The sequence below is a fragment of the Cyrtonyx montezumae genome, unplaced genomic scaffold (assembly GCF_038088225.1).
Source record: "Cyrtonyx montezumae isolate F1298 unplaced genomic scaffold, pur_monq_1.0 scaffold_24, whole genome shotgun sequence".
Lineage (NCBI taxonomy): Eukaryota > Metazoa > Chordata > Aves > Galliformes > Odontophoridae > Cyrtonyx > Cyrtonyx montezumae.
This window is the reverse complement of record NW_027071981.1, coordinates 2,379,270-2,402,059: the sequence shown is the minus strand read 5'-3', so window position 1 is coordinate 2,402,059 and position 22,790 is coordinate 2,379,270. Positions and strand designations below refer to the sequence as shown.

The following is a 22,790-nucleotide window of genomic DNA, read 5'->3' as shown; positions in this document are numbered from 1 at the left end:
ATCCAGAGGAGCACCGACAGCACTGAAATCTGTTTGTTAGCAGTTAAAATGGTACAATTCACACACATGGTTCTGTTATTTTGAGTAGCTTGATGGCATTTTATTCTCCCCTACTCCTCCCATGTAGATAACAGAGCTGAGCTGTTGCCAGGCAGGAACTGTAGTGTCTGTAAGTACCTTTGTGACTATGGGGCTGTAGGGGAAAACCCAGAAGAGTAGGGTTCTATTCAGTGTTTCCTTCCAGCCCAGGCAACTCCCTTTGGCAAAGTTAGGTTATGTACACGAGTAGGTTATGTACAATCCCTAGCAGATTTGCTCTCCAAAAAATAAAAAGTAAACCATAATTCAGTATTTACTATGTGCTAATCAGTTAACCTTATATTTACTTTCTCTTTAAGAAAAAAAATCTAGCCAACCAACAGCAAAATACAACAACAACAACAATAATGATGATGATGATGATGATGCAGGATTTAATTTCTGAATAAAAAAAATAAATCCATTTCCTGCCAGATATTCACCTTTAAAATAAGTTTTGATAAGTAGACATGCAAGAAATATAAATACATGAAAACTGTTGCCACTTGCTTCCTTGTAGAGCAGTCATGACAGTAGAATGCTGTCGGGCAGACGGATGGTAAATTTTATTTCCTTCTCAGGCTCTTTTAAAAAACACTCTGTACTCCTTTCCAGTCCTAACTGGGATATAAGAGGCACCAAATTCCACACTGTATGAGATGCACAATTAATCTGCTAATGCTGGACCATCAGTTATCTAGTAAGACGTTGTCCCAGTCTACTTATCCAAATATCTCTATGCTATAAATGACATAACTGGGCAAGATTCTGCTTTTTTGATATTTTGATATTTTTGCAATTCTAGATGTAAATGAAACTAAAAATTTTAAGTAGTATTTCACTACACAGAACACATACAATAGCTTTAATGACGTGGGTGATTATTCTTTAAATTAACTGATAAGATCAGAAGCTAATGACATAAGAAATAGAAAAGTGAGAAGCAAAAGAAAAAGCTCTCCTTGATTCAACACGATATTGACTATGTGGTTTGTCATTAAGGTTGCTTTCTTTATTTTTTATTAAACATGGTCCTAGTGCTTTAAGTTCCTCTTGCACAGACACTAATGATTGTGACTATGCATATCTAAGTTGCAGACCTTAATTCAGTATTTCAGAATATACTTACCACATGCATGTCACAACATTAAGGTATTTTCAAAATCTTTTTCTGCCTTGCCAAGCTATAAGAGTGTGCTTTTTCTTTAAGTACAGGATAGAAAAGCCTTGCCTCCGTATGTTGAAAAGTAAAATACTGGTCACAGGTTGACCTAACACACCAAGCAAGAAGCTTGCAGAAGGGATAGTTCCTTAATCCACTTGTGTACTTTCTTTTGCCACATCTAAGTAACAGAATACAGTATTCTGTGGAGTTATTTAATTTAATGTTTAATTGCTTGAGTTGTATTTCTCACTGAATACCTGAGGAAATACTCTTTTGCCCTTCCTTTTTTTGTCGTTGTTATTGTTTCTCTTGCATTATTACCATTTTTAACTGGTTTATCTGATTCTTTCTGTACAGTGGTATGAACATAGTCAAGACTGAGTTCAGCCTCTTCTAATTCATGAGCTGAACGTAGTGCATCTGGTCCAACTACAGAACAGGCAGAGCAAACAGCCAGGCTGGCTTCTCAGCTGCAGTTACTTGTCAGAGCTCAGCCTGTACTTAGCAGCACTCTCTGTGGTCAGAGTCTAGCTGAGGAGTCAGTTCAGTGCTCGAGGCAATAATCTATTTTCTACACTACTGCTGAATGTAATTTATCCCATTGTTAAATATTTTTCTCTAGCTTTGTGACAGCAATTCAATGAATATTCTAATTTTGGTGGATTATTCTTGTTTCCAGGGATTGTAAACAAGATTGAAGTACAAATAAGGTGAGGCATCAAACAAAAACACAGCTCAGTATTTTCAGTATTGCAGTGCAGGGGGCAACTAGTGAGAATAATGATAAAGTGTTACCATACATATCATTTAAATGCAAAAAGCAAAAAATGCTAAAGGTTTTGCTCCTCGTTCAGCTTGTACCTTTTGTTGCTTTGCCTTTTAGCAGTTGCCTAGCAGGGCTGAGATGTCCTATTAACATGTGCTAATGCTATTGAAGCAAATCTAGACCAGTTGTGTGCACCATCACCTGATATCTGAGTCACTGTGTGTAGCCAAGGCAGCAGAGAAGCTTCACCAAGCCCACGTGACCACATCTGCAGTGTGTCATAATGCAGTATATGCAGTGTGCACCCAGAGAACAGAGCAGCCCGAGTGGGAGAGTCTGAGGTTCTCGATTATCACACCGACAGCAGTCCCAGAGCACGTCAGGAGACTTTAAACTGCCTGCTTTGTGAGAAGTTATCCATTTATTCTATAAAGGATGCTATGAAGGATTTTGTGCATAAGCATTCATTTCATAACAAATTCTCCCTTGCTATTTGAGCACAGCTTGTTGATTAGCCAGCTGACCTTGAACATCAAATCTTTGATACAGTTTAATTATACCTGTTGTTCTGTGTTTGAAGTATCATTTAATTTGTTTATTTCGATAATTAATTTCACCTAATCTTTAATGGTTACATGAAACTCTATGGTGGTTCATGATGTTATATCTAGAAACCACCTAGACCTAATACTGATTTTGTTACTATTTTCTTATCGATGCCATTATTATTTTACTCTTACATCTAGGTGAGAAAAATATTCCCCTTGTTCTCAGAGTACCAGCATTTTCCATGAGAGGTCACTGTATCCAGAGAGATGCTGAGCTGCAACAGACCTGCTCTTATCTGAACAGTACGCCTGAACAATCAAGTAGCATTTGTGAACTCACTCTGACGGTGCTGAAAGTAAATTAGCTACTCATATAAAAGCTACATTCTATACTCCCCCCCCAAAAAGCAGAAGAAAAGAGGAAGATTTATGATGCCTGCTCACATCAGTCCATGTTTTTAAAATGGCTGTTAAAAATAATACAGTGACAAGGAAGAAAATGTATTTCAAGAGTGGTTTAAAACAAACTTTTCCCATGATTTTACTTTTCTTCTTACTCCAAATAAATCGGAAGCTTGCACTGGAAACAGGATTTTATTTTTGGATTTTAATGCTCAGTGCAACAAAAGCAAGCTTTTCATGAACTATGTATGTCAGAGTCAGTACTACTGACACCAGCACCAGAGAACTGAGAAGCCCTAAAGTAAAGCACATAACATGCAAAGCTCAGCAGAGAAAGAAAGAATGCCAAGATTTCTCACCCTTTCAGGACAGCTTCCAGGTGAGATACTTCACCTATAAGAAGTGTAGCTAAGCTAAAGGAATACTCATTCTTTGCATATCAGTCTGACATTTAATTTGCTTGGGGCACCATTGTAGGCAGAGTAGAAAGGCTGTCTTCACACCACTGTGTTTAGTACCACCTCAAGTTTTTATAACTGTTTTTATAATCTTGTGCTTTATGACAGTTGAAACTGGTAATGTGGAGAGGAACAAGCTGCGAGCCTGGCTTCAGGGCAGAAGCTCTCGGAATAAGATACTCAGATGACACTCCTCCTGTTAATGAGATGCTGCATGTAGAAAATAAAAGAAGAAAAGTTGCCACCAAAAATCCTGCTGTTCGTTGCTTCTTCTTTATTTCTTAATTATAAAGAAATGATGGTGAGGAAGGACCAACATATTACAATGCTGGTTGTGGTCTAGATGACAAAAGGAAGAGCACATATACTCCCCTCTGGTTCTGTAGATTAAAAGTAAGCTGGAAGCAATTTGTGCTATCTTTTCCACAGAGACTGGTATCTTTGATGTTCAGATACTCTTTTTATCCCTGCATGGTCTAAGAAAGGCAAATTCCCAGCAACTGCCTTCTGAATAAACTTGATGGAAAAGATAACACTAGGTCATTCTCAAGAGAATGAAGACTTGGGTGCAAGTTCTCTTAACTTGAAAAAGAAGAGTCGGATTTGAAAAGTTATGTAAACTTGTGACAAGACACATCTCAGATGAATCATCATAGGAAGGAACCTCAGCCAAGTTAATGGGAGCCAGGACATTTAGCTGTAAGGCAAAGGACACCTCCATTCTTCCTGTGACGGAAAATAAAGACAGCAGTTTCTGTGGGAAGAACAAGATCTCTGTGATGGTGACAGTAGATTGGAATTCCTCAATGAATTCTGACAAGATTACAGAAAGACAGTCCCAAAAGCATGCCTGGGTAAAGGCTGGCAGCAACTCACTAGAGATTATCTGGAAGACCCCTCAGGCAGGGGTCCTGCAGCCGTGCATCACAAACAGGCTGCTTCAGAGGCTCACTGGGTCTCTGAAGATCATTCAGTTTGCTCTGTACCTCTGGGCTTTGAGCAGCCATGAGCACAGCAGATTAAGACAGATGGTTTTATTGATCTCCTCCGTGTGGTAGTCCTGGATTGCACTTAGACATACAGCAAAACAAATAGATTATGGTTGGTTTGGAAGGGCTCTCTCTCCAGGTTAGAATTTGAAAGAACAGGGTATGTCTGATCTTTCAGAAATAAGCTTGCTTTGCATTTGAGGATGGAAAAGACTCTTACTTATTTTTATTTTTATTTTTTCCCCGGTATTGTTTCTGAACAGATCCTAACCTTTCATCAATGCAAATCAGTATTTCCACTCACTGGAAATAAGAGCTTAGAGCCAATTCCTCTGTTACTGTTTTGTAGTTGAATTGTAAAATCACTGAGAGGCATCAATCAGGATTGGATTAATGTAATGCCAGGCAAAAAAAATAAACAGAACTAGATCACAATTCCTGACTCCGATCCCTCCCTGTGCCAAGTTCCTATGGATTTTATATCATTTAATTACAGCTCAAAAGTTACCTATTTTGGAATACCGATTAATATGCCTTCTCAGTGCAGCTGCAGTACACTTACCCATTAAAATGTGAGCTATAAGTGGTATTTTGTGTAGGAAAGGTCTTGGACATAACACAGATGTTTCTGGAAGGGAAAACCTCAGTGTTCATTATTAACCACAGGCTCAGATATGTATAGAGTAGGCAGGATACAGCACAGAGTAGAGTTAATACGAGATGTGATGTTTTTTGTCACCTATACAAGGCATGCTTTAAAAGAAACAATCAAATAGAAACAGCTCAAACTCCTCAAAAACAGCAGCAGCAGTAAATGGTCACTTAGCAGACTGTGAACATGTTAAATATCATCTAGGCGATACCCATATGGAATGCTATGTAAGTCATATTTCATCTTATAATGATGACAATGAAATAGGGACTGGAATAGGTAAATAAAAAATCACCTACCTGAGCAAGACAAAAGAACAGTCTCTCATCAAGAGTTAAAACTTGGAAAACGTTTGGAGGCAGAAATTGTGGATAGCTGGTTTGTGCGTGCCAGCTCATGACCACAGTCTTTAGACCTTAGAAAATATTAACAAAAGACAAACAGTAACTGCTTTAGTCAGTCTGCCACATGAGTACGTAGATCCTCCACATGCGTATGGCAACAGCTTCCCTCAGACTGCTAGTATTGTCTAAGCACCAAGGGGCATTTAAAAAGTAGCTGTAAGCACGGCTAAATGCAGTACTGTAAATATGTTTGTTAGACCAAAACTTTGAATTGCTGCTGCCCATCAGAATAAATTTAAGAAAACGCACTTTTGTTAAACGTGATACCTAAGCCCAGGGTGATAAATAGGTGTTTTTCCCATTACCAGCACTACTTTTTAGTTTGTGCAAGAGCTATTTATGCTAAACGTAAGTAGTCGCTCAGACAGAAGCTCTTCCTCGCATCTGGCAGACATTTTATTAGGTCCTATTTTTGCCTGTTAGAGGCCTGCAGGCAGCATTCCCTAGCAGTGCTCATTTTTCTAACCGATACTATTCTCCTGCAGGTAAATGGGAAGCTCAGCAGCCAAGCTGAATCTGCTTCTGATAGTACTTGACTCTTGGGGTACCTCTGCTGAAGGGCCTTCATCCATTCTGAAACTCTTCTTGGCATCTTCCTCACTCTCCTCTGCAGTAGGCATTGGCAACAAAAGCACTTGTTGAGGTTGGATATCCTTTACGTTGCCTTCTTGGAAGCCCTGTAAGTGGAAGATTAAATGTTAGATTAAACATGACTTTTTTACTACCTAATAAAAGGACTTAAAAAATATTGCTTCCATAAGCACTTATTAAGCTTGCTCTACTTTGGCATAGCAATGTTAATTTGTAAAGTGCTACGTAGTCCTGTTGCTATCCAGAGAGTTTGTTTTCACATTCGAAATGAAAAAATAAGTGTATGTATATATAATTGGGAATCAATTTCAAGAATTATATTCACTTAGACTCACACACAGTATTAACACTTAAAAGAAACCATGAAAAACATCAGTGATATTTATGTCGTACTGACAATGAACAGTAGGTTGCAGTATTGAGGAACACTTTTAGCAACATGACAACTGATAAGAAATTAATACACTTTTTTTTTTTAATTTGAAAAAATTACACAAGCAACTCACTGTGAAAGATAATTCAATCACCAAAATAAAATCATGAAACCTTTGTTAGCATCGATAATATGAAAATAAGTGAGAATAAACTTGTAGTTCCACATGATTTTTCCTTGTTCTTTCGGTGGGTATCAGCTCATGACTAGCATGCTTCACTGCTAAACCCAAGCACACATATTTAGTAAAGCAATGTGTATCATTTAATTCACACTTTGACCATACTAAATATCACAAATAGGGAAAGAATATGCCAGCTTCTACCGAAGGATGAAACTAAACCACTGTTGCTCAGAGAAAGGTGGCAGCACTGCAGTCACAGACTTCAAGAAAGTTTCTGTTTGTCCTTGTTGAGTAAGTAAAGAACCTGTTTGTCACATGTATTATTTTTAGAAGGTATACATAATGCAGCAATAACAACAAATCGTTAGAAAGCTAAGATCGCAAGGAGTTTACTCCACTGGATAATACTGAGATGAGACAGGATGAGAAACCAAGTATTCCAGGTTAATGCTTAGAGTATGTCTGTGATCTCAGCAAGAGAAAGACTTCCATTTGTTTATCATTAACAGACTGAGAGAAAGCAGAACTGAAAGTGAGCTAAAGGACATGCAAATATAACAGGACTGGTGGCACACTGAAGTGGAATGACACATCATAGAAATGAAATATATTTGAAACTGTCACAACAGGTTAAAGTTTGTGCAGTATTCATTAAAGTGAGGCAGACAGCCAAATCAGATGATTACTTAACTGTAACTGTTGTATCACTAAAACAAATACAGAAAACTGTTTAACGGTGAACACTCAACTCTAGATTTCCAATATGATTGTCTAAAAATACAGATTTATGTGACAGCTCCAGTGGCAGCATACACAGGAACGTTCCAGCTATCTCGAGCCGCCATGTGCTGTGTCTGGTAGCCAAAACATGGCTGACTCCTGAGACAATTTTTGACATTTATGATTTTCTATATGACAAAGTGGAGCGAAATTTATTTTTATTTTTATTTGTTTTTAAATAATGACTAGATACAGGCCTTTTAAATTAGGAGCGAACCCTCTTGTAGATCTCCCCACAGTTAATGCTCAGGAACCATACAGAGAAGCAACAGGACAGGCTTTAAAAAAATGTTTTTTCATCTAAACAGGGAATTAGTAACTCATAATTCATTAAACATCTTACTACATTACACACATCCACTGGATGACATTTTATTTTCATTTTTTACATCCTGGTGTTTCAGAGCAAACCCAATAATGAGATTAAAATTGTTTCTGCGCTGCCGCATGAAGATATTTCACCGAAGCTTCCAGTACATTTGCACACCTGTGAGTAATACAATGGGTAGTGTAACACACAGCCTCCCAAAAGGTATTCTTGATTCTGTCCTTCTGAGGCTACATAAAGAGTATGAATGCATGAGTTTGTGAACGGTTGTAGCAGGGGTCTCTTAGAAGACAAAGGTCTTGCCTATATTCTACTTATTCTTCAATTAGATTGACTTCTTGCAGATTCATGCTTGCAAAAGGGATAATATTCCCAGTATTTAGTTAAGGTGTTAAAATTCAGTGGTTATGAATAGAAGAAGAATGGACAGTGTCATGGGTGACAAAATAACAGGAAAGACGTAGAGGTTCTGGAGAGCGTCCAGAAGAGGGCCACAGAGATGCTCTGAGGACTGGAGCACCTCTCCTATGAAGGCAGGCTGAGGGAGATGGGCTCATTCGTGCTGGAGAAGGCTCCAGGGAGACTTCATTACAGCTTTCCAATAACTTGATGATCCTCGGGGTCCCTTCCAACCCAAGCCATGTATTTAAGACTCCATTTTGTCGAATTACCTGAAGGGCAAATATTATTTCCTAAACACAAGGTAGTTTAGCTGCTTGACGTTGCAAGATAACGTATGACCTTATTATTAATGCTGCTGATCTCAGAAAACTTTCAGGACAATCTTTATTGGACAGAAACTTGTGCTTGATATTACACTATTTGCTCTTAAGACAAGATACACAATTTCTTTATTCAAAGTCACTCCAACATTATCCCACAAATAAACACTGTACCAATAAAATCTAAGAAAGTGAAGTATCATAAGAACTTCTTCACGTTAAAACTTAAATGCACTGTCATTATTTTAAATACATTCTCTAAACATATTGATCTAACATATTGCATATTGCTGCCCATTTCAAAGCTTCTAAGTCGATCTATCTCAATGAGTGCAAGGTAGTCACAAAGACAGTCATGAAAATACTAGTTCTTACATGAAGTTGAAATACTTTAAGTAGTTTCTAAAAGCACTCAAATTCTATGCAGAACTGATTTTAACAAGGGTTAAAATGCAGTGCAAATAACAACATTAAAAGTCAACTACACTCCTCAAAGATCATGGGAAAATATTTTATACAGGTACAGCACACACTGTGTCCTGAAGACCTGGCATGTTACCAAAGGGAAACTCATTCAAAACAAAGCACTAGTGCTATGAAAGATCTGTTGCCTTTTCTGAAACACTCAGTCTTAGCAACCTGCAGCAGAAGAGACCCAGCAGATTTTAAACTGCAGAACTCAGCTTGCAGAGGTAACTGATTTTTCAGCCGGGCAGTGCATTAGCTACATATCAGTTTATCCATAGAGTCACAGAAACATTTGAAAAGTATGGTTCAGAAATTCCAAATGAGGTGTTCATATAGCATTTCTCTCAAAATATTTTTTGTTACTTTCCCAATTTGGTTTCCCATCAGCAAAGCCGTATTTGCTGTTCTCTATTTTCAGCCACTCCTCTGGAAAAGGGCTTTGTAGTAACAGATTGTGCATTTGGAAACATCAGTCATCTCAATGTCTGCATATGTTTGGACTAAACAAGAGGTTTTGCTGTGTTCCTAGGAAGACCAAACAGGTTAAACACTGGAAAGACAACCTAAACCTTGAGGGGAGGACAAGCAATAGGACGAGGAGTAAAGGGCTAAAAGTGTCACACAGGAAGTTTCATAGCATGCAGAAGAACTTCTTTATGCTAAGGGGGATGGACCAGTGCAACAAGCTGCCCACACAGGTTGTGGAGGCTCCTCGAAGGAGACATTCAAGACCTGCCCAGATGCCTACCTGTGCCACCTGTTGCAGGGTACCTGCTTTAGCAGGGGGTCGGACTTGCTGGTCTCTTGAGGTCCCTTTCGACCCCCGTGATTCTATGGCTGCTCTAAATTAGCATGCAAATTTGGTTGTGATCATAAGCTGAAAAAGAAACTTGTTTTGTATTATGTAAACTTCAACCTGGCTTGTGCAGCAAGCCACAGCGTTTGAGGGAAGGATGGACACGCTCCAATGGGAAAACTGCACAAAACATCTGGGAAAACTGCACAAAACATTTTATGACGCTTCTGGGATTACTGAGGGAAATACATGAAGGAGCTAACTCATAAAAGAAGTACAAGGCAGCACCACCCCCAGTAGTCAGCAATACAGAGAAAGCAGGGAATATTCTACACTGTATTAAATGCTACGCTACGCATAACTGCTATAAATAGTGCTTTCAGCTCTGAGCGGTCTCACTAGCGATCCCCTTCTGGATTTGTTGTAGCGGTACCTCACTGAGCGGAGCCGCCGCCAAAAGGGCGGGAAACGCGCAGGGCCGCTGTCACCACAGCAAACGCTGGGCGCGGCGCCGCGGGGCACTCTGGGAGTTGTAGTCTCCCTCCGCCCGGCGCTCCCCGGCCGGTCGACCAGCGGCGGCCGCGCCGGAACTCGCGTTCCCATGAGGCGCCGCGCGGGGCGGGGGAGGGTTCCGCCCATCACGCAGTCCCCGGGCGCTGTCCCCCTGCGGGCCGCGAGGGGCGGTGTTCCCGCCGTCGCTCGGGGTGCGATGCCGGGTTTTCCTGTCGGGTTTGCGGCGTCGCTGGCCTGTGCTCCTCGGGCGGGGCGGGGTGAGGAGGGCCGAGGGGCCGCTCCCTCGTGCGGCGGTGGCTCCGTGACGGTCGTCGGCTCCGATGGAGCGTTCTGTGCCCCGCTCCCGCGGCCGGCTTTCGGAGCGGGTCGGTGTCGCCGGGTGATACCCGCGCTGCGATGCGAACCGTGCTGAGACAGCGCGTGCCTGGGGAGCATCGCTCCGGAGAACGGCAGTAAAGAGACAGCGCTAAAGAACGGGAAGTGCCACCTGAAGAGTCGGCGGCCGAACGGGGACCGCTGGGGCTCGGAAGGGGAAAAACCCCGACGGGGGAAGGAGCTGAGGGAAGGAGGGGCAGCGCCGGGGTTGGGTGGGGAGGGGGGATCGCTTATCATGGCGGATCGGACGGCTCCCAGATGCCGGCTCCGTCTGGAATGGGTTTACGGGTACAGGGGCCACCAGTGCCGCAACAACCTGTACTACACGGCGGGCAAGGAGGTGGTCTATTTCGTGGCCGGAGTCGGCGTGGTTTACAACACCCGAGAGCACAGCCAGAAATTCTTCCTCGGGCACAACGACGATATTATCAGGTAAGAGGGCTGGCTCGTCTCCTGGCGGGGTGGGTTTGAATGAAAGGGACCGAATGCATGGAAATGCAGCGGGGAGATCTTAACGCAACTGTGCTGCGAAGCTGTGACTCCGGCAGCACCGGGACCTTGGCTCTGATTCTGCCGCCTTGCAGAACGCAGGTGCAGTTCCCTTTACACCCTGCACAAGCGTGCTGTAAACCTGCCCCGCAGGTAGAACTGATCCTTCTTTAAATTTCCTGCACTTCGTACCCCAGACAAAAAGATAATAATCTCAAGCGTGCTGGTGCAAGATGGCTACAGTAGGTCTCGCTCTTCATCTGGTCAATTTCTTGTCTTTCATCTTTCTAAAGAGTGACTTCAACCGATGCTGTCGTACTAGAGAAATACAAAATTTATTGCACGAAATTGTGGTACAGAGATCCAGCTGGCCTTTTTAAAAAAATCTGTCCAAAATACAGAAACTGTCAATAAATAGACAGTGTTAATTCTGCCCGTATGCTACTCCTGTCAAATATCTGAACCTAGAGGAGGTTTCACTGTGTGGTGCTGAGCACAGCTAACAGCTGCCCTCCCAATTCACCTGAATTCAGCACCACCTGGTGACCAGCACAGGGCCAGGTGACACATGGTGTGAGTGTAGGAACATGTGCTGAAGTCAAAGTTTTGAGACTCGCTAACAAAATCACACGGTTGTCATATAATCTCTCTGGTCTTGCTAACAGAAAGCTATCCGCTTTCCCCAGGGGGAGTTTCTGGCTGCGTTGTCCCAAGTAGCATTTTTTCTTCTCCTTTTTATTGTCCATGATAGAGTAGTAGCATTTCATGAAATACTGTGAGGATTTATTATTGTTTTAAAAGTCACTTCCAGAAAGCTGTTCAGATAGACTTGTCTCCTCGGGTAACTAAGATAAGAATGACTTTTACTGCGTCTGCAATATCATGGAACACAGGTTTTTCTTTCAAGATAATTTGTCAAGGCACAGCTGCATAGATCACTGTTTCTTTGGTTTGACTGAGATGCTTTTATTCTCCTTTCCTCCTCCCACTTCCCTTGTAATATTCCATCTACTAAGGAAATAATGTCCAGTTTATTATACCAGTTATTCTTGGTCAAACCTAGCTGTGTTGTGCCTTGTCTCTTGAAGCACTCTTTATAAGAGAAACCACTTTTGGCAGCGTGTCATTTAGAGCCTAAAATGGGAATAGGAAGAACGTGAGTGACTGCTATTTGTACTTCAGATGCAGCTCTGCCTGTTCTACTTTCTAAAGAAAATGAGTAACCATTTGTTCAAATTTGTTCAGGTGTTTTGATGGCTGACTGTTCAGCCAATTTTTAACTAGTGCTTTTGAAAGGTGAATTTTGTTCCTGTCTGGAACAAGGTCAGAATTCTGTAGGATGACCATAATTTCAGCAGGGGATGAAATGTTTTGGCCCTGAAAGCATGAACAGGGCGCAAGATATGAGATGATTTGAGCTTTTAGTGGCTCAGAGAAGTTGTTGTTATAAGGGTCTTAAGGGAGGAAAGAGAGCTTTATTTTGAGTCTCAAAAATGTTGCTAGAATGTTCTATTTCTTGCATCCAGTAATGCTTGCCTTTGATGCAGTTTGCAGACCTTACTGAAGAACATCCCATTGCTGCCAGTACTTCCAAGTAGATGGTTCCTTGCATGAATATCACTGTGTAGCTAATAAATGCTAGAGTCCAAATTAGAACATTTTAGGCTTCACAGCATACAACTAACATGAATGGGCTGAATGTAATTCTGCAGTTTCCTCATTTTTATGGTATTCATGTACCTGGGACTAACTTCTAAACAATAGTGTGTATATTTGCAGTCCAACAGGTAGTAATTTTTAAGATTTGATTAAAAATAAATAAATGAAGCTTGCAGACTTTGGAAAACATTGCAAAGTCATTAAGACTGGAAGACCTTGAAGTGAGCAGAACTGCTTCCAGGGGTTGCCATTAGCTCCTACTATGCTGAAAAGATTCTGTAAATGCTATTTTTTGGGGGGGAAAGGGGAAGATGAACATAGAAATGTACATTCCCTTGAGGTGCTTGTTGAAATCGTGGAAGTGGATTTCTTCCTTAGGTTGCATGTTTAAAAATGTATACTTGCTTTGTTGTTACAATTTTAATGGTCTTGCCTCTTGCTTTCTGTCAAGATAGTTCAGTTGGACATAACGTGGTTTTAGCAAAAATAGACAAGACTGTGAGGGATTAATGAAGCAATGATTTGAGGTTTTTTTTCCCCTAAAATTTGTATTTGAAAAGTTGTTTGTATGAGAAACATAATGTGCTTCACTCAACTAATGAAGCAGATGTTCAGTATATGGATAAAGTGAGTTCTGAGGTGTATTTTCTATGCAGGGCAACTACAAGATGCGAGCTCTCCTGCCTCTTAGTTTCCCAGTGAGAGGGTTTCTGAGTTACATGGTTGAACACTGAAGTGAGCCTGGCTTTGAGAATGGTTTGGTCTGGGTGCCCTCCAGAGCTCCCTTTCTAGGCTAAGGCATTCAATGATTTTTGTTACTTTCTATCATCAATACCATTCTTCCTGTAATTTAATTGTGGAATAATGAATACTGTTGATCACAGAATCACAGAACTGTAGGGATTGGAAGGGACACCCAGAGATCATCAAGCCCAACCCCCCTGCCAGAGCAGCTCCCAGCCCAGATTCACAGGTAGGCGTCCAGGTGGGTCTTGAATACCTTCAGAGAAGGAGACTCCACCACCTCTCTGTGCAGCTCCAGTGCTCCATCACTGCACTGTGAAGAAGTTCTCACACACATTTGTGTGGAGCTTTCTGTGCTTCAGTTTGTGGCTGTTTCCCCTCGTCCTATTGCTACACACTGCTGAGTCTGGCCTCATCTCTATGCCTCTTGCTCGTTGGGTATTTATAGATCAGATCCCCTCTGTGTCTTTTTTCAAGGCTGAACAGACCCGGGTCTCTCAGCCTTTCCTTATAGGGGAGGTGTTATCAAGTCTTGATTATCAAGTCTTATCATTATGGAGCAGGATGAACACGATTGAAATTAATAGAATTGGTTTTCTGAAGACTTCTGGTGCATTTTATGTGGAGCCCAAACAGACATGCAATTTATGAAGTTTACAGTCAAAGAATATGTAATATACTGTATTCTTCACTCTACTTTCTTTTTTTCCCATGTTTATTTATTTCTCATAAAACCTTTGGGTATTGAGTGTGGTCTAACAGCTGAGAGGCATAGACGGTCAGAATATTCCTGTTTGCTCTGCTCTATAAGCCCTGTATTACAGACCACAAAGCAATCACAAAATCTCTTGCATTGTAAATCTACACTTGATGCTTCAGGTAGGTCACACTTAAAGCTCACGTGCGGGAGCTATGTCAAAGCAGAGCTATTGGAACATTTTAATGTGGAAAGTGAAGTATAGTGTTCTTTCTTTGCATGTGGCCATTTGTGCTTTCCAGGATTAGGTATCAGAAATATATGGGTATTCTTTTCCTTCTGGAGTAATTTTAAAATAACGTTTTTGAAGCAGGTGATTGTAATAGCTATAAGTTAATGTGTTGATGGGAATATTGCAATTTGTGCACTGTTACTGCCTTGAATGAAATTTATGCAAGTGTAGTATTTATGTTTAGTACAACCAAGCTGGATCATAAGTTCTTGATAGTAATTGAACAGTATGAAAAGGAGAGAGGGTTTTCTTACTTGTATATTGTGTATTCCTTGTGCAACAGCAAGCAATTAGACCACTGCTCTTTTCTCTCCTAATGAAATGTTGGATGGTGGGCAGTTCTCTTCTGTATTTTTTTTCTGCAATTTACGCATGTGAAAGCAAATCAAATTGAAACAAAAAAAAACCCAAGAACTCAACATTTGCCACAGGAAATGGCAAAAATACAAATAAATGCAGTTAAGGTATTTCTCATTGTATTTAAAAAGAAATTTTATTGATTTACTTTTAGAATTCATTTCTTAACAGAGATTCCTAACCTTGAGAAAATTTTGTGACCATTTCATTATAACTTTGTCTCCCTGTTTTTATTTCCAATAATTATTGCGATTTTGAACGTTTTTCCTGAATGTGTATTGAAGATTTCATCTGCACTTTTTTATACCACCCTTCCCTCAAAGTATGTGATGTCTGTATTTAATTTGACAATACTTTAATGCTTAATACCACCAGGTATCAGATGCATTTTAAACAAGCACAGTTTGCATTCTGGCTGGCATTAAACAAATCACGTGTGAGGAGGATACTGCAGGAGAATGCTGCCTTTCTTGGGTGCCTCTGCAATGCTTGCTGCCTGGGCACGCGACCTGGAAAGCCGGCCTATTATCTGTGGATACTAAAGCATGTCGTTTCTGTAAGGCTGCTTACAGTGTAATAGTAATGTAGGATTTGTCAGAATATTGCTGTAAGTATGCGGGTGTTCTGCTGTGTTGACAGATTGAGATTAAAAATGCGGATGTGCCAGTGGTGATGAGATTTACTGGGCTGTGGGAGTGACAGGAGGCCTGCCTTATTCTTTTTAGAGCATCCTTTTCAGGAGACTCATGTTGGAACATAAACGCACGTTTTCCTGTCCTGCTGATGTTGGGGAAAAAAGAAATATGTTTGCTTGCAGCAGTAAGGCGCAGCATCTGTTTGCTGTAAAAGAGTATTCAATCTGCCATTCTCATTTACTGAAAACGAATGGAGAATTGAGCTGTCTGTAGCTTGCATATAACCTGGACAAAGACCCTGTGAAGATAAGAAAGTAGCAATGAAGCTGAAGGAAATTTCTCAACAATGGAATTCAGTACGCCTTTAAAGGCTTGACTGTGGAACAGCTCAGATGAAGGAGGATCTGAGGTCTGTGTTTATGGAAGTGGTTTTGGAAGTGTTTTGAAACTGGAGGTTGTTGAAGGAGTTTCATTTTCAAGAAATCCATTCCCCAAAGAAACTCATTTTTCTAGCTTATAGCTTCTTTTACTTTCAGTCTCTAAAATAGGAAAAAGCCAGTTCTTCAGGAAGTCATTCATGAATTTGTTCCGATTAATTGCTGAGGTGCTTTTATGCTTTAAGCCCTTACACTGGTGTGAGTTGGCATAAAAATTTGTTTCTTAAATATACGTATTAATACGTCAAACATGTTTGTATGGGAACTGCTGAATCACGGCCTGAACCACTGATTGGGCACCTGAGGTGAGCACCGAGTCAGCCATGGGGGCACAGGTGGAGGTGATACACCTGTGTGATTGGAAGGGGTGGAGCCTGGCTGCACCTCTCCCAAACCCCATTTAAGGGCTGACCACCACCAGGGAAGGATCTCTTCTTGGAGATCCCTCCCACGTGGAGTCCCCTGAGAGCCTTGTCATCCTGAAGGTGAGCCATCTTCTCTTTTGTATTATTTGTATCCCATCTATATTGAAGTACTCAAAATATACTATCGTCTGTACTATTTCTTTGTGAAGTACCATCTTTGGGAGTTATTTACCCCACACATGTTGTAATATATAGTTACAGTATCTTATCAAACATAATTTTAAAAATACATAGATGAGATAAAATGCAGAAGAAAAGCAATTTATAGCAATATAAATGTGAGAATGGCTGTTATTTATCTATATTGTTTAAACAGAGTAGAAATTATACATCCCAGTGATACATTAGGTACAGTAGTAGAATAAGGAAGATTTGCTGCTTGCCCAGTCACAGCTTGTGTGTTTGGACAAGTAAAAAGATGGTTATTATTAAAAATTGCAAGTAGAGTTTTGAGTGTTTGAATCAATTTGATTTGACTCATTATTGAAAAATGGGAAAATTAAAAAAAAAAAAGTCCAACAAAATAGGAAGCACTTACATTCTTCTGCAGAAACTACTTGGATTTTGTTTTTTCAAAGTTGAAAAATGACAAACTTTTAGTTCTATATCAGCAAGTGTAATAAACCTTTTATTGAATTTGTGAGAAGTAGCTCATCACACAGAGCTGTGCATCTTCCTTAGATTGTAGTATAACTTAATCGTATATTGGAGTCTTGGAGTTCAAGATGAACACACTGAATTTTAACGTAGATGTGACATATATAGTAGTGGAAGGGTTGCTTATCAAAAAACTTAATGCTCAGCCTCCCTGGATATCTTTAGAAGATTAAGGACAAAGGCTCAGGATACAAAGATTTTTGGATTCTGAGACTTGAAAAGTTTTTTCAGTCTTTAAGATAAATAATGTTGTTTATGAAATGTCAGTATGCTTTTTTAGGCTTTGTTTTATGCATAGCACTTCACTGCCCTGCTACATTCAAGACCTGCCTGGACATCTACCTGTGTGTCCTGCTTTAGGGAACCTGCTTTGGCAGGGGGGTTGGATTCGGTGATCTCTTGAGGTCCCTGCCAACCCCTATGATTCTATGATTTCCAGTGCTTCATCATTTAATGAATTGGTGCTGCTATGTGGAATGTAATTCTTTTTATTTTGGAGGCTTGTTTTGGATACAGAACTCTTTTGCACATAGGCTTTTGGTTATAAATTATATCACAGATCTCAGAGGAAAATATTTCAAATGTATTTCAGGTGAAAATCTGACATTTGATATTGTGACAAAAAGCATGAATAAGAAGTAAAAGTGTCCAGGGAGAACTTGTTCTCTCTTACTGGGACATTGGTAGCTCTTCAGAAGAGTTACTGCTAGTAACTTCTGATATTTTGTAGATGCTAAATACTCAATTCCAAATTAGAAACTTTTGAGCAGGCTGCTTGTAGGCCTTACCACCTCTCTGTGTCAAAGGGTGTGTACTATCTACAGTTTTGATCTTCCAGACGTGAACTTGTCTTTTTTTGTCTTGGTGTGAGCTTGGTGCAGGCAAGACAGTGATAGGGGGAGAAAATGCTTGATAAAGGACAGTAGCTGGAAAGTGTGATTAAAAAGTAGCCTGATTTTGCAATGGAGATTTGGAAAAGCTGATTTAGCTGTAACTGCTATCTTTCAAAGCTAAGACTAGTCAGAACTATGCAGAAAAGATGGTATAAAGAGGAAAGTGAGTTTTGTGCTTACATACCCGACCGTTGTGGCATAAAGGAGGAACATCAAACAAACGAAGCCAAAACTCATCACCAAACCCAGCCCTGTATCATCCAAGATACTGTAAGCAAGAGAGAAATATGGTATCAGAAAGTGGAGGCAGAACTCCAGACTCCGAATCATTGCTTTGAACAGTTTGCTACAAAATCAGGAGAGAAAGAGGAATAGGTAATGGAGTGAGTCATAGTGGTTGCATAAAAAAACATGAAATGCCTTAATTTCATATTTGTTTAAGTCCTGGTGTTAGTCCCACAAAAGTTTAAAAGGAATCCTTTGGATAACTATCATTCTCTCTCAAATACAGCATTCAGTGTATTTTGGTGGTGTAATAACTTTGTTATATTCTGTTTCATGTATGTCTGTGACTCGCTGTACATTCATTAGAACAGGAAAAATTAATGATTATTTGGGTAATTAATTACTGTATCCTGCATTAAAAGTTTTGAATTACAGAAGGGGCCCTATCTTATGATAGTGCTTAGTGCAGCTGGTAGCTGAAGCAGTTTGTAACTATCTTTTTAAACTACAAGCTCAGTTTTTCTCTAGAACATGAGGATTCATGAACAATACGAAGAGCTGTTTGAGATTTGGGTACTTTGAAGTAGACTGGAAAAATGCACAGGTAGATCTGACAGCATGAAATGGAGCTTCCAGCAACAGTGTTATTTTGAGTCATTTTTTGGTTCTGTCAAGGTGAAGGTACTTAAAATGGAATAGATTCAGATACAGAACGTATTTATGCGGAAATACTTTTTGGCTTCAAGTTGCACCATGGGAGATTCAGGTTGGACATTAGGAACAATTTGTTCTCTGAATGAGTGGTCAGGCCCTGGCACAGACTGCCTTGGGAGGTAGTGGAGTCACTGTCCCTGTAGGTGCTGAAGAAATACTTGTGTTGTACTGAGGGACATGGTTTAGTGGGGAAATATTGGTGGTGAGTGGACAGTTGGGCTGGTTGGTCTTGGAGATGGTCTTTTCCAACCCTGGTGGTTCTGTGTTGCTTTCATTCTTTGATTTTTAGAAGCCTATATTCTACTGGGTTCCAGTGGGCTCCTCGCCAATTTGACAGCGAAAATCTTAACTGCTGTTGTTTATGTGAAGCATTATATTAATTACTTGGCATTACTTTTTATTTGAAATGTAGTGAATTCACTTTTTTTTGACGTTTCATTTTGAATAAACTACAGAGCAGTCTTGTCAGCGTAGCTTACCTTACCATAAGTTACTGTCAAATAACAACACAAACAACACAATAAAAACCACAGAACCATGACACAAGTTGTCCAGGAAACTGGTGGGCTTTGAACAGTCTGTTCAGTGTTTACGTAGTTGTTTTGGTTAGATGCTGCTCAGGAAACTGAAGTCAGGAGCCTAACTTAATTCAGTTGTCACAGGGGAACTGTTTCCAGGCAGCCAATTGAAACGTGAAGTAGAGGTGCCAAATAATCCCCTCCATACATTTTTTCCAACTATCTGTTTTTTAGCCGGCACAGAATGGGACTTATTGAAAGAGCATGCTGAATTTCCAAACTCGATCTTCAGTTTTTGCTACATCTCTCTTCTTTCTGGAGAGTTATCACAAGGCGTTTGCTTTTTATCTATTGTGATGGCCCTGTGGGCACTACCTTATGGGCTAACATATGAATTACTCCGTTAACACAGATGGAGCATTTTAAGAATTTACAAGTAAATTAATCTTCAATGGGTATAATTACCAGAAATATATTCTGGGATTTAATCATACGTGAAGGGAACTAGGACATAAATCATTACATGTGAAATAATAACAAGAAATCTAATAATTGCATTTTTCCAAGATCTTCACTGTTTAGTAATATAACTCTGCTCTAATGTAGTCTGAGACTTTTTATTGAAATTTCTTTGTTTCAGTGGACATTGAGCCTAGCTGTGAATTGCAGGAAACTTATACTGATGATGAAGCCATTCTCAGGAAACATCAGCATGTTTAAAACATCGTGATGTCATTTTAATTCGATAGCGTTAGTGATGAAAATATGGTACGGAGAGTTGCTGGGAATCCTGGTAAATGTGAAGATGTTTGTTTTTACTTTGTGTTACATAGCTCTTAATGTGTTTGTTAGCTCTGACTGCATTTGATCTCCGCTGTTCCAAGAACAGTTCAGACTGCTCAGGCTGAGTTCAAAACAAACCAAGCCCTTCAAATTATAGAAATTGAAATGTTAGATTTTGGGAAGATGAGGAGGTTGACTTTCCAAAAACTGGTCATGAGTGTTACTACTTACATTAAGGAACTCTTAGAGCTCCATAGAAGTTTGGTGTCACCAGCTCATTTTTGTAAATGATTATCTTAAGAATATTTTGATCTTGCTGTACAGCATTTCTCTATCGGAGTTGTTGTAACTTGGGACATAATACCATTCTTCTCTAAGACAGCTGAGAAGACAGTGTCCATTTATTAGAGCAAGGAATGTTTTGGCCATCAGCATAAATTTCACAGTTTTATTTCAGTTAAATATTAGACCTAGCAATTGGCCATAAGATAAAATAATACTGCACTGTTATTCCTAATTTTCAACAGACGGCAGATTAAATTATGAACACACTGCTGTTAAAAAGACAGCTCTTGAGAATGTACTTTCCTTGCCGTATTAAACAGTTATTTGATGCAATTATTCTGAATGTGCTCTGTACACAGGGTATTGCATTTCATATTTTTCCTCGGGTATGCTTTATTTTTCATTTTGTATCTTTGGGTCTCCCTTCTGCCTAGAGGTAAATGTTCTTTTACCTTGCCAGTTAGTGTGGGATGAATTGCTTTATGCATGATGACAGTTAAGTGCAGTGCACAATTTTTTTCTGCCTTCTTCTTCCCCATCAGATGTAAGTATTAATCAGCCTACCTCCTCTAAACTAAGCATTTTCTGCTGCTGTTACAGATTATCTACCAGCTGAGCTATAGTTGGTGTCCTGATCCACCTATCTACCTCAATGTTGGGTTAGGATTGCATTCTACTTTCCACGGTGTCTTTTTTTGTTATTGTTTGTTATTCTTTAAGATGTGTTTGTTAGGGTGTGGTAAGTATATTACCTCACCGTGAGGTATATATATGATTATTAAATGAATTGTTTCAACCAGATATTTAATACTAAAAAAAAAAACAAAAACAACACGCTTCTCTTCCATAGTACAATTTCCTGTGTGCTTTGTATTTATGGACTACTGAGCTGAATTACCTCCATGGTCTGTGTAATTCTGTGTAGTTTCTAAGTAATCAGGAATATGTCTATCTTAGAAAGATGTGTGCTCGTATAGCATCAAATCTGACTGGGAACAAGCCTCACTTAAACATTTTTTAAACTAATTATTGTAATTTCAGAGCAATAGTATTAGAAATTCTTTATCTCCTTCCACTTCTGGGGGAACTTTTTATGACAATCTTAATCTTTAAACACTGTCCCCCTTATCTTTAGCACAGAAAGTAGTTAACTGTCACTAGCAGATAAGGAAGCACATTTATTTTAGGTCTCAGAAGACTAAATCCTTATGGCCCACTTCATTGCACTATGGTTAGCTAATAGCAGTCTTTCAGATACGTGTTTCCTTGTTGGTTTTCTGAGATTCAGAACAGTGGCTGTCATTATCTGAAGGTCCCTTGGACTTTTTAGATAATGCAGCTCCAGTATGTTCTCAAAGTGCCAGTTTCTGATAGCCACGTATCCCAGTGGGAAGGGTATCTGCCTCTGTCCTTGTGTGATTAATACTGCAGTCCAATGAAATTCCCAAGAAGAGCAACTGCACAAAAATCTGAATATTATTGTGTTCCTTAGGTCTTCTAGTAATTGAGAAAGTCAATATTAGACCAGTGAGTGCTGTTTTGGAGGGATATTCTGATACCTACTTCAAAGAATTTTCCGATTCCTGGTAAATGCAGTCTGTGCTGAACATATGTTTCTACCTACAAATCTGCAAAATAAGTGGAAAAGTATACAGCAGTCAGATGTGTGCTGTCACATCCTTTTATCAGTAGGCAAACGTTTTTCACCATTGGATTATCAAAACACGTGTCCTGCACAAATATTAATCTTCATTCTTCCACAAGACCTCCACTGTGCATGCAGTGGTTTTCAGCTCAGCCTTGCTTCGTTGTTTGATATCACACCTCTGATATTTAATTTGAAGACTGGTGAAGACTTGGAAGATTGAACTGTCATTTTCTAGAAATAGAGCAGCTCATTTTCATTCACGTTTACAGCTATTAGGATACAATTCTAGTTTGGATTTTGCCTTCATTTAATATGACATGAAAGTTACTGGACGAAGCTTATGCTACAGTAAGGAATTCCAGCCTATTTTTCCTGTCTTTATTTTAAATATTTCTTCCAAATCATTGCTAGTGCCAGTTTCACCAAAGTTATGGCCTTGGGAGTTTCAAGTTTACTTACATATTCTTTGCTAAATTTTCTTTGCATCATCAGTTCCTATGCTTCATAACAAATGAGGATTACTGTACAACAGCCTGCTTGTTACATTCCTGAACCAAGCTGTTTATCAAGATGATGAATTTCTTTATGTCAAGTCTTGAAACGGAAGAGTTTCAAATGTTTTCTTTCCTGGATATTTGATGAAAAAAGTGAGTAAAGTAATTTTCCAGAAACTCAGTGAAAATAGATTTAGTAGATTAAATACATAAATGTTTCTTAGTTTGTGGATGGGAATTCCCTTC

At 39.7% G+C, this 22,790-nt stretch overlaps 2 protein-coding genes across 4 annotated transcripts in view; one reads left to right on the top strand and one right to left on the bottom strand.

Annotated features, from left to right (window-relative positions):
• The first annotated feature begins 10,827 nt into the window (after positions 1 to 10,827).
• The window catches only part of EML6 (EMAP like 6), a 113,655-nt gene continuing 101,692 nt past the window's right edge, over positions 10,828 to 22,790 (top strand). Inside the window, exon 1 of the mRNA XM_065739453.1 lies at positions 10,828 to 11,024. Within this exon, the coding sequence (XP_065595525.1) occupies positions 10,828 to 11,024 (197 nt within the window). The remainder of the gene's footprint in view (positions 11,025 to 22,790) is intronic.
• Positions 19,973 to 22,790, bottom strand: part of CCDC88A (coiled-coil domain containing 88A) — a 271,485-nt gene continuing 268,667 nt past the window's right edge. For all 3 annotated transcript variants that reach the window (XR_010622399.1, XR_010622400.1, XR_010622401.1), the window contains one exon: positions 19,973 to 19,986. The gene's annotated coding sequence lies outside the window, so the exon portion shown is untranslated. The remainder of the gene's footprint in view (positions 19,987 to 22,790) is intronic.